General features: G+C 45.6%; 6 protein-coding genes across 6 annotated transcripts; 4 read left to right on the top strand and 2 right to left on the bottom strand.

Annotated features, from left to right (window-relative positions):
• Positions 1 to 182: 182 nt before the first annotated feature.
• On the top strand, positions 183 to 989 carry C8R40DRAFT_1171300 (ubiquitin; the record flags this gene model as incomplete). The annotated part of the gene is made up of 3 exons (XM_046231681.1): positions 183 to 286; positions 348 to 907; positions 961 to 989. 3 exons carry the CDS (start codon positions 183 to 185, stop codon positions 987 to 989), a joined length of 693 nt encoding a protein of 230 aa, XP_046085789.1.
• C8R40DRAFT_299399 (uncharacterized protein) lies at positions 675 to 5,125 on the top strand. Its single transcript, XM_046234636.1, has 10 exons — positions 675 to 907; positions 961 to 1,102; positions 1,166 to 1,606; positions 1,665 to 1,726; positions 1,802 to 1,864; positions 1,915 to 2,215; positions 2,271 to 2,385; positions 2,440 to 3,439; positions 3,498 to 4,650; positions 4,710 to 5,125. The coding sequence occupies exons 2-10, from the start codon at positions 1,058 to 1,060 to the stop codon at positions 4,917 to 4,919; spliced, it is 3,390 nt and encodes a 1,129-aa protein (XP_046085788.1). The 5' UTR covers positions 675 to 907; positions 961 to 1,057; the 3' UTR covers positions 4,920 to 5,125.
• C8R40DRAFT_1107589 (uncharacterized protein) lies at positions 5,121 to 7,061 on the top strand. The gene is made up of 9 exons (XM_046228217.1): positions 5,121 to 5,532; positions 5,599 to 5,630; positions 5,687 to 5,775; positions 5,835 to 6,016; positions 6,073 to 6,173; positions 6,230 to 6,265; positions 6,320 to 6,556; positions 6,624 to 6,645; positions 6,711 to 7,061. The coding sequence occupies exons 1-9, from the start codon at positions 5,342 to 5,344 to the stop codon at positions 6,775 to 6,777; spliced, it is 957 nt and encodes a 318-aa protein (XP_046085787.1). The 5' UTR covers positions 5,121 to 5,341; the 3' UTR covers positions 6,778 to 7,061.
• Positions 7,062 to 7,880: 819 nt separating this feature from the next.
• Positions 7,881 to 9,477, bottom strand: C8R40DRAFT_1171297 (uncharacterized protein; the record flags this gene model as incomplete). Its single annotated transcript, XM_046231680.1, has 9 exons — positions 7,881 to 7,906; positions 7,960 to 8,085; positions 8,140 to 8,176; positions 8,231 to 8,690; positions 8,747 to 8,894; positions 8,955 to 8,983; positions 9,049 to 9,119; positions 9,170 to 9,407; positions 9,455 to 9,477. The coding sequence occupies 9 exons, from the start codon at positions 9,475 to 9,477 to the stop codon at positions 7,881 to 7,883; spliced, it is 1,158 nt and encodes a 385-aa protein (XP_046085786.1).
• Positions 9,478 to 9,485: 8 nt separating this feature from the next.
• On the top strand, positions 9,486 to 10,415 carry C8R40DRAFT_1161082 (uncharacterized protein; the record flags this gene model as incomplete). The annotated part of the gene is made up of 6 exons (XM_046230085.1): positions 9,486 to 9,524; positions 9,654 to 9,734; positions 9,782 to 9,819; positions 9,878 to 10,085; positions 10,143 to 10,222; positions 10,271 to 10,415. The coding sequence occupies 6 exons, from the start codon at positions 9,486 to 9,488 to the stop codon at positions 10,413 to 10,415; spliced, it is 591 nt and encodes a 196-aa protein (XP_046085785.1).
• Positions 10,416 to 10,711: 296 nt separating this feature from the next.
• On the bottom strand, positions 10,712 to 15,672 carry C8R40DRAFT_1171295 (SNF2 family N-terminal domain-containing protein; the record flags this gene model as incomplete). The annotated part of the gene is made up of 30 exons (XM_046231679.1): positions 10,712 to 10,773; positions 10,830 to 10,890; positions 10,950 to 10,991; positions 11,040 to 11,141; positions 11,212 to 11,220; positions 11,281 to 11,291; positions 11,348 to 11,766; positions 11,817 to 11,842; positions 11,895 to 11,909; positions 11,960 to 12,157; positions 12,211 to 12,250; positions 12,303 to 12,571; positions 12,621 to 12,695; positions 12,747 to 12,791; positions 12,844 to 12,885; positions 12,937 to 12,975; positions 13,024 to 13,212; positions 13,266 to 13,388; positions 13,439 to 13,753; positions 13,808 to 13,813; positions 13,861 to 13,928; positions 13,986 to 14,106; positions 14,159 to 14,664; positions 14,712 to 14,816; positions 14,868 to 14,893; positions 14,947 to 14,972; positions 15,023 to 15,057; positions 15,109 to 15,407; positions 15,464 to 15,538; positions 15,593 to 15,672. The coding sequence occupies 30 exons, from the start codon at positions 15,670 to 15,672 to the stop codon at positions 10,712 to 10,714; spliced, it is 3,429 nt and encodes a 1,142-aa protein (XP_046085784.1).
• Between the last annotated feature and the right edge of the window lie 11 nt (positions 15,673 to 15,683).

Genomic DNA, 15,683 nt, shown 5'->3' with positions numbered 1-15,683 from the left:
TTTCTTCTCAACCACATCCATCGTCTCGAGAGCTGTTTACTTGTTTTATCTGTTGAATGTAAGTCCAAAAGTTTGATAGCAACAGTGACGCTGACCCAAACACTGTTACTCAGTCTAAGTGAGTAGTTGATAAGGTTGTCGCCATCGCGGATCTTAATGCGGTAACTGAAGGCTGAAGCAGCATGCAAATATTCGTCAAAACTCTTACTGGGAAGACTATTACCCTTGAGGTTGAATCTTCTGACACTATTGACAATGTCAAAGCCAAGATCCAAGACAAGGAAGGGTGAGTGGCCACAGTTCTTCTGCATGTGTATCAATGTATTCAAATTAAAGTTGTCATGAAGCATTCCTCCTGATCAACAGCGATTGATCTTTGCCGGAAAGCAACTCGAGGATGGTCGCACTCTTTCTGACTACAACATTCAGAAGGAATCTACTCTTCATCTTGTTCTTCGTCTTCGTGGTGGAATGCAGATCTTTGTCAAGACTTTGACCGGAAAGACCATCACCTTGGAGGTCGAGTCGTCTGATACCATTGACAATGTGAAGGCAAAGATCCAGGATAAGGAGGGTATCCCTCCTGACCAACAACGTCTTATCTTTGCTGGAAAGCAGCTAGAAGATGGCCGCACTCTTTCGGATTATAATATCCAAAAAGAATCGACTCTTCATCTTGTTCTCCGTCTTCGTGGTGGGATGCAGATCTTTGTGAAGACATTGACCGGAAAGACGATCACTCTTGAGGTCGAGTCTTCTGACACTATCGACAATGTCAAGGCAAAGATTCAGGACAAAGAAGGCATTCCTCCCGACCAACAGCGTCTGATCTTTGCCGGAAAGCAGTTGGAGGATGGTCGTACACTTTCTGACTATAACATTCAGAAAGAGTCTACCCTTCATCTTGGTGAGTCTTCTTTAGCAGTTTGGAAAGTATTCTGAAATTGTGTTCCTCTCCAGTCCTTCGTCTCCGTGGTGGCGACTTGTAACTTATGAAGATAGTCGTTCTTTAGGTTGTAGTGTATAGTTTGTAATCTGCGGACAATCGGAGCTGGTTATGAACTCAAGTCGTTTGATTCATGATGCCAATTCAACTGAGAGTGTTGGTGCAGTGCCATTTACCCTTCATTGCCACAACAATGAGTGACGACCTGATCGTAATTAGAGAACGCCATTCCCAATGCTGACGTTGACGTTGACGTTGAACGTTTCATGCTCAGCCTTGACTCCCTCATTGCTACACCGGGCCTCGGAAGATACTTATGTCAGCCGGTCACAACGTCACGTATACTATTCTCACTCGTTCACCCACTGCTTTCGCATTGCTTTCTCCGACCACCATCCTCTTCATCGTCTCAACGTCTCCTCGTGGCCTCACATGGCCCCAAACTCGTCTGTACACGCTTTGTCCCCACGAGAACCCTTGATATGGCGCCCTACGAAAATAATGAACATGCGCGACTTGTCCAAGGACGACGACTTTCTCAGTCATCTACTGGTCGAAAAGCTCGGAACCGGCTCTGTGCCCTTACTTGTTCACAAAATGGATAGCTCACGTAGGTTACCAAAAGTCTCCCCTCATGACCTAATAGAAATAGTTCGACGCGTATGTTTTGTTAAATCTCGTTCTTGCCTTTGCACATTCTGACGACCTTATCCTGTAGCTTGTCATGTTCAAAGGCCCTTTGCAGCATGCAGTGCGGAACGCTGTAGATGATCTTGTTTAGTACGCCTCCTTTTCTCGAGTTTTCTCGAAATTACTTGGGGTTAACGACCTTCTTCTTCTATCTGACTCAAATAGCCTGACACCAATTCGTTACTACCTTCAGAACTATACTCAGAAGCAAATCAACGCGTTCGCCACGTGTGTAATATCTTCTATCCCAATCCTCGTCACTCACTCGATGTTTTCAGTCATGCCTCTCGCTACTTCGAGCTCTATCATCCCTCGGGTTCTATCGAGATTTCACATACGTCGCGTTATTCACATCGTACGGGAAAGTCGGAATTGTGCATTCTTGCAACACGCAATCTTGCACCGGGCTCCGTTATTACGGAGCTGAAAGGGTCAATGGCGAACTTGACGGACGAAGAGGATCGTGAACTAAAACGTACCGACCTCAGGAACTCGGATATTCGACGGGATTTCAGTGTCATACACTCCAAATCTATGAAGAAAAATCATCTCTTCTTAGGACCTGCCCGATTTGTAAATGTGAGCGCTGAAGACACTCTTCACGATCACGGTCTCCTGACCATTTATATTCAAGCACGACTGTGACAATAATTGCGAACTATTTCGGGAAGGAAGATATATCACGTTCAGAGTGCTCAGACCAATATCTATTGGAGAAGAGATCACTGCGCATTATGGGGACTGCTATTGTATGTCTTGATCTGTGATTTGTTGCTCATATTTTGATTGCCTTGGTCATGCAGTTGGTCGCAAGAATCGCCATTGCCTGTGCGAGACGTGCGAGAAGAAGGGCAGGGGTGGTTACGCTCCTGATCACACGGACGATGATATCCCATCAGATTCAGCTTTTTCAGATTCAGATTCAGATGGGACATCTTCTGAGTCTGACGCCACATCTAGTGGACAGGAGGATGGCGCCGTTAAACGTCAAGTAAATCTGAACGAAAGGCGCACACGCCGCGGTGTGTACGCTGTTGTCACCAAAGAGGAGGACCATTCCGATGAAAGTGATGATGAGGATGGGAGCGTTAGGCCTCTAGCAGGCGCATCGGATATCCCTTCACCCGGTGAGATGGAAATGGCGGAATCAACTTCAGATCTCACGTCAATACCGTCATCGCGAGCAGTCTCCAACTGCAACCAAGCAGGACCTTCGTGCTTATCCTCCTCCACTTCCGAGTTAACTCCGATTTCCCGCTCAACCTCGTCTTTGAGTTCTCTGTCTTCCTCTGAAGGAACATCATCCACTCACAAAAGCTCATCCTATCAGTCCATCATTGCTACACGACGCCAGAAAGCCCAGGCAGAAGCTGCTGCCCTTGTGAACGCCTCTGCAACCCTGCCGGAAGATTCGCTGTTTTCCGTCTCTTCTTTGCGACATTTAACACAGGCCTCTCTGTCAGTAACACCGAGCAAGGGCAAAGCAAAGCAAAAGGAGCAGATCCGTGCTTCCTCAACTCCGATGCGGCCCGACAATCTTCAAGCTACTGAAAGTGGTAAAATGAAGGATGAAGATCCGCGGATACTAAGACCTCGACCATCAGCCAGTGTTACTACGTCTGAGGCTGCCAAAGAAATAAATTCGAAGACAGAAATTCCTCGCGGACCAGATGGAAAACCTCTCCCCATCTGTGCCACATGTCGCAATATTCTACCGGTCATTTCAGTAGACCATCAGATCGTATGGGGCCTGGGATTGGAAAAAGATTCTAAAAAGAAGAAAGCGAAGCAGGATTGTCCAAGGTGAGTTCTGGTAGAATCTTGTAATACAGAGGCATATGTATAACGCACATGTTTCTAGGTGCATGCGCCACTACGCTATCTATGGCGAACTTTGGCCTCGACGCGTTCCCCTGCCTGGGTGCACCTCGACTTTTAATACAACGCCACGTGAAGAGACGACACCCATAGAATTTGCTCGCAAAGTGACACACAAAGTGTTACCTGTGTTGGATCGTAAAATTGCGGCGGTCGCTTCGTCCAAACGGAAACGGTCTTCTGAAGGCCCTGTAGCCGAGGAGGAAAATGAACATTTTGCAAAGAAACTCAAGACTTCGGTCGACCGCACAGTACCAAAGAAGCGAATTCCGATCCCGCTGCCTGAAGGTCAAAAGAGGAAACGTGGACGACCGCGTCTAATGTCTGTTCCTGTGACGGTCCCGGCCCTCCCACCGATTGTGAAAATGGAAGACACTGAGGAGCCGCTCCATCCTAACGGCTTCAAATCGCAGGGTCGGAGAATGAACGGACGCTTTGAAAGAAAACTTTCATCGTCAAGTCCTCAAAAAGGCTACGATCTTGACAAAAGTCCCAAAAATGCCCTTGCCGGTCGTGCTCAACGAGCTCTCGAAAGGGAAAAAGCAAAGGAAATCGTAGAACGAGAATTGCTAGTGAAGAGAGGATTGAGCGATGGTGAAATCGAGCGGATCACGAAGAAGGGGAAATGGGACGGTAGCAATCCGCACGACAAGGAGCCACCTCTCAAGAAAGTTTTCCCTAAAAGGTCAACCTCTTTCCGTAGCGGCAATCTATTTTCGAGGCCGAACCCGATGAGTTTCGCTGCTCGAGCGTGGGCAAACCCTCTTGTTTCTGACGATGCTTCGTCTGAAGATGAAAAGGGTCCTGATACTCCGGAAGATTCACTATCTCCTCCTGCAATTGTAGAAGTGGAATTGGAGGACTGGGATCGAGGTCCATCCCTCATAGTCACCGCCCCAGCGGTGCCTCCCGCTTATAAGCCATCACCATTCAGTTTCGCACGCCGTCGTTGGTCTTCATTATCTGCTTCACCCATTGAAGAACCAAAGAAATCAACTAGTGAGTTAAGGCCGAATGCGGACGCGCGGCCTCCTTTGAACATGGAGCGAATCCTTGGCCACAACTCATCCAGCATGACAACGTCGTCGTATGAAAAATGGAACCCGAATCATGGCACATACTTATCGGAGGAAGAAGTACGTTCTCATTTTCCAACTACGGGTTATAAGACCTCTATATTGATAAACAACTCTAGGATACCCCAAATCTCTTTACGATACGGGTCTCTCCGCTTCACGGGGGCGAGAGTAACACACGACCCTTGCTTCTCCAGCATACATATCCGTCAGATGTAGCTTATACTCAAGGACATGCCTTCACCCCCGATCTTTCCTCTGCACCTCCTACTTTTGTTGCGCCGACCTTCAACGACGCTGGTTGGGAATCCGACTTTTCGGATTCATAAATTATGTATTTGTTTTTATTGTCCTGCTCTGTGCTGTACGCAATCCTCTGCTTTTGATGACCCATCTGGACCTCGCATTATTGTATCCTTTATTTTACTGATTCGTACGAACCCGAACTTTTGATGCTGTTCGTATGTATAACTCAGGGAAAATCTGTATGCACTAGTTGTTACACTACATAATTGCCTTTATTCTTGCATTAATCTGGTGATTTGCAAAACCGAAAAGATGAATCTGACCCTTTGGCCTTACTTGGTTGTCCTTGAATTATGAACTAGACGTACCCGGTACGGGCATCACACAAAGGGTAGGAAGCCCAATTTAGGTATAGCAATTACTCCGGCTTCGGCATAACTGTACTCCCGGTCCACTTCTCCAGGTTTACTCTTACATTCCAAGCCAAGATTCTAACACAACCAGTATGCCTGAAACATCTAAGAAGACTATATATGACAACACCCGGCAAAAGGCTGCCTCTCAGGATGAATTCCTAAAGTCGTCTTTAGCACGAATCCAACAAGTACAAATGCACCTAGATTCAACTCCTAGAGGTATCCGGATGAAAGGGAAAGTCTGCATAATCACTGGTGCTGGGTCACTGAAGGGGATCGGGTGTGTGAAGCATGCACATTGTGATTGCTATATGGAAAATTCACCACAATGGTTCTTCTATTACAGCCGCGCTACTGCGTTTTTATTTGCTCATGAAGGCAAGAACGTTCTTCACTGAAATGAGCTCCAGGATCTTGGCTGAAGATGGCTGAAGGCGCCGCACACCTTTATCTCAGCGATTATGACCCCACACACTTGCCTGATCTCCGAAATAATCTTCAAACTAAATATCCAGACACCAAGGTAGTGATGATATCCTATGGTCATTCCCTAATGTCAGTAATCTACTAATATAAAACCAGGTCACCACCGCTGCTTTCGATGCAGCTTCGGAAAAGGACGTTATCTCAGTTTGTGAACAGGCTTTTCAGGAGGAAGGACGTCTCGACGTATTTTTCGCAAATGCGGGATGGGCTAGTCGTGACACGCTATCCAATACTGATGCCAAAACTTTTATGGAAAGCATGCGCATCAATGCACTATCGTGATTAACTTATTCAGCTCCGTTCTTCAAAAACTCTAGTTCACATGTTATCGCAGATGTTTCCTAGCTATCAAATATGCTTCTCCGTGGATGGCCAAGACAAATGCTTCTCGAGGTAAGCAACTCAGTGGAGGAAGTATAATCCTGACAGCATCTAGTACGTGTTTGGAGTCTTCCTTTTAATATCCATAGCTCATGTTTTACTTCCGGCAGTCGCTGGTTTGCGCTCTGGTGCTGGCACTGTTGACTGTGAGCGTCATTTTGTTCCATTGTCGTACAACACAGTCTAATGCCTTCCCATAGACTCTGCGGCAAAGGCAGCAGTAAACTCAATGGCAAAGACTGGAGCTAATCAGTTGGCACGCACTGGCGTACGAGTAAACTCAATCTGCCCTGGACTTATTGAGACTGGAATGACGAGTGATACATTCGAGTACGCCAAAATGCGGGGAAGCCAAGGTAAAATCGGGCAATTGAATCCATTGGGAAGATGGGCTGTTTCTGAAGAAATTGGGCAAATGGCCCTGTTTTTGGCGAGCGGTGAGCTCCGGATTTTTCTCTGCAAGATTTTCGGGCACTCACGGCTTAATCTCCGTCCCCTATATAGATGATTCGAGCTACGTGAACGGGTAAGTGCTAGAATTTACTCAATTTGGTGTTTAAATTCTGTTTTTTATTTCTTCCATCTCGGTAGACAAAACATAGCCGTCGACGGCGGCCTGTCGTCGTCACATCCTGTTGTCCCAGGTCGATGGGCTTGATTGGTAGCTGGGAATTAACGAAGTGTAAAGGCATTCATGTAGTGAATAGTCGATGAGCAGGGCAGTTCTCACCAGTCCGATTTCCGATATGGCGTGGATAATATATGTCCCAAATCCGGTGTTTTTAAGTCCTGAGCCATTAACATCTTCACTTGAAATGGTTTCTGAAAGCTGCTCGTGTCTTTGCTGCACATCAACGTGTATCTCGGTGAGGTGGCATGGTGTATCAAGTTACTCCTCTGCTTCCATTTCAGCTTCACCTTGCTTGCTACTTTGCCACCCCGTCTTTACCAAGCGCCCGTGCATTTTTTCACAAGTTAGGCGCTTAAATGTTTTCATTTTCAGATCACTACCGTTACGTCTGTATTTCTTTTGTACTGTACATACTCAATGGCCTATTTCAACAGATCCAATTCTCTGTTTCTATAATATCCTTCTGTTGTTCCATCATCCGTCTTAGTACAGTATCCATGTGAAAACTGAAATCAAGCAAGTCCGCTAGTTAAAAGTCCAAACTCAAATTCATCAGTACAATTACAAGACGCGACAAGCCCACTCAATAAGGGCATGATTATATGGAAGGATAGTCAGTTCACACTGACAATTTTGCTTCGCCTAAACCTCACTCATCTTGGGCCATTGTCTCAGTCCTTCCATTCTCATTATATACTACATCAACATTGAGTCTAATGAGCCTCAATGCATGCTAATAGTACAGTAATGGGAAGGTAGTCCACAGACAAAGACTTGAGGTGAGTATCCTGATAGCCCATTGTCTGAAAGACGAGGGTCATTGTTCTCTGAATGCTAAAGTGCCCTTCTTTATAGCAGCACCAGGCTGATCATTTCTTATACGTTGAGACATTGCAATTGCCTTTCGGACCTATCGGTCGATATGTATACCTTCACTGACATCCTTCAGTAGTTACTGAACGCGTCATTAGCCACTAGATAGGGCGAAACCTTACACGAAAATCGCACGAAATTTGAACATGGAGCATATGCTGTCTTTAATGACACAAAGCCAGATTAAGTGACGGGCAGCGACGTTGTTGCGCTTATGGCAGTACTTTTAGAACCATGGACATGGATATGAGCATCCATTACTTGATCGAGACACATTTAACCTCTGAATTATACCAATCAGTTGTATATACATGAAAAACGAACATTGACACTGACCAAATGACAAAGTGGCGTTACCGGGAATTTGAGGGAGAGAACCTCTCTTTCCGTATGCGAGAGCAGGAGGAACTGTCAGTGTTCTCTCACCACCTACTTGCATGCCAACAATTCCCTGATCCCACCCTATATATCATATCGTAAAACATCGTATATCTCCGGGAAAATGATTATGCGTACCTTTTATCACCTCACCCTCACCGAGACGGAAAACGAACTGAAATATTGGTGAGTACAGTTTCAAAAAAAAAAAGAGGCAGAATATGATTACTGGGCTTCCTTTTGTGTTCTGGTCAAAAATCTTGCCATTCGCGAGTTTGCCGATGTAGCGCATGGATACCAGTTGACCGTTCTTAGCCATAGGTCCCGTTCCAATCGTGGCATCTTGGATCTTCAAACCAGACGGGAATTCTTTTTCCTTTGGCTTTGTCTTGTCCTTCTTCTCGTCTCCTTTCTTGCCATCCGTTTTCTTTTCCTCTCCTTTCTTCGCACTGGTCTTAGCGTCTGTTTTTTTCGTAGTGGCCTTTACATCTACTTTCTTCTCCTCTGTCTCCTTCCCTACTATCTTTTCTGCCACTCCCGGGGCAACAGCGGTACCATCTTGAAGCTTCTGTTTCTTGTTCTTCTTCTTTTCAGCTTTAGAAGGGTGCTTGGCGGTCTCACTGGATGCTAGAGAGTCGCGGCCACGTTTTGAACCCGTGGCTATTGCTTTCTCGTCATCTTCTAAATCACTGTGCCTCATGCATTAAAACGGAAACCTACACTGTAATGAGCTTCCGATACGCACCTGGCATCGCTATCCATATCCAGACCATCCGGTGGCATCTCAACGTCCGAGCTAACGTAACGAAGGTCGTGTACATCTTCGTCGTCATCATCTTCGTCGGAAAATCCAGGAAACCCAGATTCCTCGGGAGGTTCATTGACGGTCTGATCTTTTTCATGTATGGATAAGTTTTGACTTTTGTACGCGTTTTCTTTTGAGCAAGACTCACCGACATAATATCCACTTAAACAGATAGTGCTGTGGACAAAAAAAATTACGCGTTAAGAAGTAAAAAGATAGGATTATTAAACCAAATGTGTTACTTTTTCCCGACAACTTGGAATTTGTAAACTTGTTCATCGAGGAGAATGATGTCGACGTTGGCTTGCTCGATCTGTTTCGAATATTAGTCACTTAAAAGCCTGAAGGAAAAAGCATACTAACTTTACCGGCTGTCAATGAACATACGGTGACTACAGCGTTTTTTTCATCCTTGACCTTGTCTTCATCCTCATCCTCATCATCCTCTTCGTCCGAGTCCTCACCAATTAAGGGGAAGCCTAGCTTGAAGGAAGTTCTCTCATTTGTATCGACGAGAACATCACCCAGCGCGACGTTGGTGATTTTTATGTCCTGAGGAGGACATATCTCCACCGTCTTCCCACCTTCAAGCTCAATGCCCCTGGAAAAATGTGAGGGACCCGTTTACAGAGAGAGCGCGCCACGCACCAAACCCCGAGAGCGATAGACATAATGAATAATGAATGAACAAGAAAAAGACAAAAATTTGCGTATCTGTGTCTGTTTAAGGAAGCGATGTCCCACGGGGCTACTCAGCGCTAAAGCTTGTGCGCGGTAACAACCTTGCAGACTCAAATGGTGACTCTCATCGTCTGAAGTTAGAAGGCAGCTCATATTTCTTCTCTAGTCAAATGTACTTAGACCTTACCTTGCCGCTGTGAGATCTACCCTTACGGCGGCCTTAACATTGGAAAATTTCTCATCTCAGGTACGTCCTCTCTTACTATTAGATCCAACTATTCACTGTTCATATAGGTCGTGGAACGACACAACAAACCCGAAGTTGAGGCAGGGCAAGTATCCATTTCTCTCTCCAGCCTGATTTATCCGTCTGAAGGCGAACTTGTTCAGAGGATCCAAAGAAGTCTTACTCAATCCGTTGATTATCTCGCGTAACGAGAACGAACGCGTTCTCATCGAACCATCGATCAACTCAATCCGACTCAGCATCAAGATCAAGCAAGCAGACGAGATAGAGAGGATACTGTGCCACAAATTTACTCGATTCATGATGCAGAGAGCGGAAAGTTTTATTGTATTACGGCGTAAACCAGTTCCAGTGCGTCCACTTGCTTGTTACCACTGTATTCATCATATTATTAAAAATTATCGACAGGGATATGACATCTCTTTTTTGATCACAAACACTCATTCCGAGACGATGTTGAAACACAAAATTGTAGACTTCATTATCCAGTCAGTGCTTTCCATAGCCCTGCTTCCTTTTTCTCAACGCATTTCCAGGTTTATGGAAGAGGTGGACCGCGAAATTAGTGAGATGAAGCTCAGTCTAAATGCTCGCGCTCGTATTGTAGCAGAATCTTATCTCACAGCTGTACGTTTGAGTTTTGCACATAGCTGTCGAGGATTGACTAACACCTTCGAATAGATCAGCACCTGAAAACTGAAAGAATACCTCAAGCCCTCATGAAAAACACTTTGGATGATCCGCCGAATAGTATCGGCAGGGAAATAGGTGGTTAAGAAATATCAGTGTAGTGCCATCGATGATTATGTACATTAATGAACTTGAGGTAGGTAATTGATTACTAGGATTTACTGGTACGAGCATATCCATGTCCAAAATTAGCTTGATAATTAGGAGGTTGACGGTGGAGTGGGCAATGAAAAGCTTCTCGATGTTTCCTTCGATGAAGATCTGATCCGTCACGTTCAACTTCATATTCAGTGCGAAGCCGATCTTTGTGTAGCCTCTTGCTGTCTGACTCCAAAGAGCTGTATGAGATCTAGGTTCATCTAGGTTAACCTGTTAAGAACTCGTATGGAAAAAACATCCACCGACCTTGCAACCTTGCCTCGCGATGCTGTCGTTCAGTTTCCGTTCTCTTGACTCCTGAGAACGCCTAAAAAGTCATTCAAGTCAGACTGATAGGTCTCGGGTCCAAATCTATAAGTTGATCACCTCTTTGATGAGTATCTTCTTACGATCTTGGATTTCAAGAACCTAACAAAGGATGGTAAAAAAATGAACACCGGATGATCATGAATTTACCTTTGACTCAACCGTATCCTCGGCAATTAGCTGATAAACATGAACAGGCTTTGTTTGGCCAATACGATTAACCCTATCTATGGCTTGACTTTCGATGCCCTCCTGCCACCAGCTAAATTTGAAGGCAATGAATTAGTGGTTACTATCTTGATACAATGTCATTGGCACGTACGGATCCATCCTATGACAAAGATATGTCATTGAATATAAGTGTGAGCAAAAGAGATCCTTACAGATAAACATTATTCGCAACTGGTTCCATGATAAGCCTGTGGGGAATCTACCTCGGAACGCTGTTGGAAGCTCACCTGTGAGATTGAGTCCTAATGCTCCAGCTTTTAAGGAAATGAGCATGACTGGTGGATTGTTTTGGTTCTGGGTGTCTCCAAATGAAAAGTGGTCTTCGTTTTCACTATCTCCCTGTGTCCGCTTCGCTTTACCTTTACCTTTGCTCTTCCAGGTAGCCGCAGCTGTAACTTCGTCGTCATCTGAATAATTATTGTCCGCAGAAGGCATCACGAAATCTTCGTCGTCATCATCCTCCGTAGGATCGACATTGTAGGATGCATTACGCGAGGCTCGACGCGACCGCGATGCAACGGCTGAGGTAGATATTTCTTGCGGTACCTGTACGGTTGGGATACTTTCCAAAGGAACCGAAAAACGAGCAATGGCATCTGCCCTGCGCTTTGCAGACATTTGCCCATCGAACCGGACGTAAGTGATCCTGAAAGCAAGATGTTAGCGAGACCGAATGACCACAGCTAATCAGCATACCCTCGTTCTTCAAATGCTTCAGCGATCTAGACGTGGTCAACATTGTGAGGTAGGGAACATTGAAAAGCATTGACATACTTTGTCAAGAAAGCTCTACAGTACAGATAAGTAAAGATGATTAACGGATAGATGGAGCGACCTACTGTGAATTGAGAAAAGACAATGGATTTTTCCCCATTCGGTGTCAGCTTGAGAAGTTGTACCAATTGCTCGATTTTAGCAGAAGGCGCGTTGCGGATTCCCTCTTCGATTTCATCACCTTGAGAGCGGAAGGAAGGTTGTGTCATGTCCATCGGAGGTAATGGATCGTGAAGATCTTTGAGGCTCAGAGCACGGCGATCCTGGATAGTAGGGCATTTAGTTCAAGTATATTTATGAGTGTGATAATTCATACCATGGGACATTTTGAATCTCGAGTAATAGCTTCTTTGATACTAAACATCGCGTCAAACGAACGAGCACAGTTTTACGAGAGGAACAAAATACCAAGGGAAACAGAAAACGTGGGCGCAACTAGTGATCTTTATTTCGGCCTCAACAGGCACCGAGAAACAGATTGGGCACTCCTCGCATTCCTCAATAGCTTGAGAAAGGCGAGCTTGCAGTCGCTGTTTCAATTCAGGGGTGAGATCAATATTGTTGGATTTTCCAACATCGATCTGCTTCAACTGTTCCAAGTAATCACGAGGCAACAGCGCAGGATGTAAGGCAAGTTGGCGCATACGAGTCAGCATGCTCAAAGCATTGGACTGCATCTATCGAAACGTTGCATCAAAAACGGGGTGTTGATCAAGCGCAACATACCACAGCATGAGAGTCTCCGTGCATCAAAGCTTCGAATTTCTGCCCTGACAAGCGTTCGACTTCTTCATACAAGCTCTGTAAGAATGGTCATGGCTGATGTGACTGGACTATGCAAGTAGACCTTACTCTTGCTTCATCACTCAGTGTGACAGGAATTTTGATAATTTCGACCTATGCCTGAAATCAACTACAGTACAACTCTGTAAACAAATTTTACACATACCGGAGGCAAAGGTACCAACGGATTTCCTGCGCCGTCTTGCATCTGCAAATCTATTTGAATTTTCGTGCCCTGGTTTACGACTGTTTTTTATACCTCTTTCGTGCGTCTTAGGCAGACGTGGCTCATGAGAGCCTGCAAACAAGGTTCGTGAATACTTCCATGAGCAGCGATAGCACGTACTCTTAAAAGTCCTGCGCCAGATGGGATCCCGTCTTTCAAAGGTCTTAAGAGAAGCCGTTTGAAAAAATCTGCATTGTCAAGCGGACGGCAAATTCGAAGAAAGGTCAGCAAAGAGCCCAGGTCCTGGTGACTGTTGTAAGTGCGTGAACAAGAGGAATGAAGGTCAAATATTACTCTCGGTGAATTGATCTATGAAAATGAATGAGTGGGAAAAAAGTCAAACAAACATCAAAGGGACATACAATGGGAGTTCCAGTGAGCACCCAGCGCCTATCAGCTTCAAGTGCACACACCGCTTGACTCATTTTGGCCTTTGGGTTCCGAATTGAGTGACCTTCATCAAGGATGACACGCTGCAAATAGACCTAAGCCCGATTACAGAGACGTTTAGCAGAGAGTCCACCTTCCATCTAACCCCAAACAACGCCTTTTCTGCCTTCTTTTTCTTGTTGGCAGGTTGAGTTCTAGGATGATCGTGCTCACCGGCCACGGTTTGATATGTAGTGAAAACGACATCATGACTCGCGAGAGCTTGAGCACCCAGCTGCGCACGCTGGGCGCCGTAGTAGCTACAATATGTCAAAGTGCCCTCAACACAGTGATCTTGAATTTGCTTCTCCCAGTTGGACAGGACGGATAAAGGAACAACGACTAAGGTGGCATTGGAGAAATTCTTGGGGACATCGGGCTTGGTAGCAATGATCAACGAAATCATTGTTAATGTTTTTCCCTGGGGAGTAAAAGTTAAGAGACCACGATTTGTCCAAGTCGATAGGTGACATACAAGGCCCTGAAAGTTTGTGTTAGACCAGTTTGAGAGCTACAAAGGGGACCTACCATGGCATCAGCAAAGAGAGCACCTTTGCCAAGAGTAGGAGGAGCCTCTTGTGGCGTATTCGTGGCAACTGTTGGCACAGTTTCACAAAGACCTTGCCAACAAGCGAGAAATTACTAGGGCGTACGATTCATGTAGAAAGTCTTGGTTCCATTCCTTCTGAGTTGCCAGAACTGGACGGGTCTATCACCTTCCTTCTTCGGTAGTGCGGGATACTCGTGCTCTAGACACCATTTAATGGCTTGTTTCTGAATGAGAAAAAATCAGCATGGTCATGAGGAAAACATGAAGAAAGGGAACCTGGTGCTTGAGAAGATTGACTTTCAGCTGTCCGGTAGCAACACCGGGTGATTTGTCATACACAGGCAAAGACAGTATGTCCTCGTTGGTGCATAGGGTGTCAAGAAGGGAAGAGCGGCGGCTTTGGTCATTGACTTTTTCCATGGTATTAAGCATATCCCGCAGTTCCGCAGCTCTTCTGATACCCTCTTGTTGTTTCTTTAATTGTTCAAGCTGAGTAGCGGTCGGAAGACGCTGAGAAGAACTTGAGGCTGTAGGGGTATGGATAGAGGCTGAAGGGGGATGAGCCGGAGCTGGGGTCCGACTGCCAGTCCGCTGCGCTGCTGTTCGAGTGGTTCGAAATCCTCGTTGACCCGGGGTTGCCCAAACTAAACGAGGCTGTAGTTGCACGACTTTGTCCGAGGGGCCATACATTTTGAGGGTTCTATCAGGGATGAATTCAAGGGCATGGAAAACGAGGGGAACTACAGCATACATCTCTAGATTGTACCCACGAAAGCCCGACACTAGTCATCTTCAGCTCTCGCATACCATGGAGACACGAAAAACATACAATTTCCGTCATGAATCACACCTTCGACAGTGATTGCTCGACTGTCCATGAGTGGCGCGAGTTTTGAGGCGACAGTACGCGATAGATGACCAACTTGAGTATGGCCTACATAGTATACTAATTAGCGTCTTTCTGCTCTGACTATGGGGACTATACCTATGTTGTCTACTCTGATCGCATTCCTGGAAATAATCTAATTATCTGTTTACGATAACGTAGTCGGAATACGGTTTACCTGTCATAGCGATTGCTTGGCTCCCGCTGAGAAACAATTCATAAATTGATAGAACGAAATCTCAAAAATCACGTACCACTAGGATTACTTCTTCCCCAGGTCCGACGAGTCCTAAAATAGGGGTTGAGAAATTGAGAGATTTGGAGTTAAAAGGCTTCACACCTTTGTAGTACTGAATCCCAACCACTTGGGTATTCAGTGAGACTATCAATTCGTCTAGAACTTCTTCTTCCATTGGTTCATCTTCCCCTGCGTCTATTTCCGCCCTTTGAGATGAACTCGTAGTCGTTGTTACATTGGAACTAGACTCCTTTCTTTTCTTGGGGTTGGCAACGGTCAATTTCTGCGTGGAAGCTAATGCAGGCGGTGGAGGTATGATAGGTCGAGCGCTGACAGGAATATCTGTGACAGCAACGCGTCTGGTTGCCAAAGCGGTACGTATTTTTTGTTGGTCGGCACGTCTGCGAAATGAATGTGTCAATGAAAAATTCACTGTAGCATTTGGAATACTCCATACGTGAGTTGATAAAACCCGGAAACATTTTCAATGACGGCTGCAAGCTCTTGTAGAATATGGGGCGTCACACATCCCCTGAAGCAAAAATTAGAGATATGACCCCTTGCCGGAAATTTTACTCTAATTCACCAATGCCGCCATTCAACTTCTTCTGATTGGGTCACACTGTCACGAGTAATTCTTCCGTATCTTAGAGAGCCGGGAGTCATAGGCAAGCCCT

Source organism: Lentinula edodes, assembly GCF_021015755.1.
Source record: "Lentinula edodes strain Le(Bin) 0899 ss11 chromosome Unknown C8R40scaffold_20, whole genome shotgun sequence".
In the NCBI taxonomy this organism is placed as follows: domain Eukaryota; kingdom Fungi; phylum Basidiomycota; class Agaricomycetes; order Agaricales; family Omphalotaceae; genus Lentinula; species Lentinula edodes.
This window is presented reverse-complemented; position numbering and strand designations above follow the sequence as displayed.

Coding starts and splice junctions, on each gene's coding strand:
- C8R40DRAFT_299399 (XM_046234636.1), top strand. CDS start 1,058: ATGAACTCAAGTCGTTTGATTCATGATGCCAATTCAACTGAGAGT. Junction 1,103..1,165: donor ATGCCAATTCAACTGAGAGT/GTTGGTGCAGTG, acceptor GATCGTAATTAG/AGAACGCCATTCCCAATGCT. Junction 1,607..1,664: donor TAATAGAAATAGTTCGACGC/GTATGTTTTGTT, acceptor CTTATCCTGTAG/CTTGTCATGTTCAAAGGCCC.
- C8R40DRAFT_1107589 (XM_046228217.1), top strand. CDS start 5,342: ATGCCTGAAACATCTAAGAAGACTATATATGACAACACCCGGCAAAAG. Junction 5,533..5,598: donor GGGTCACTGAAGGGGATCGG/GTGTGTGAAGCA, acceptor CTTCTATTACAG/CCGCGCTACTGCGTTTTTAT. Junction 5,776..5,834: donor CTAAATATCCAGACACCAAG/GTAGTGATGATA, acceptor ATATAAAACCAG/GTCACCACCGCTGCTTTCGA.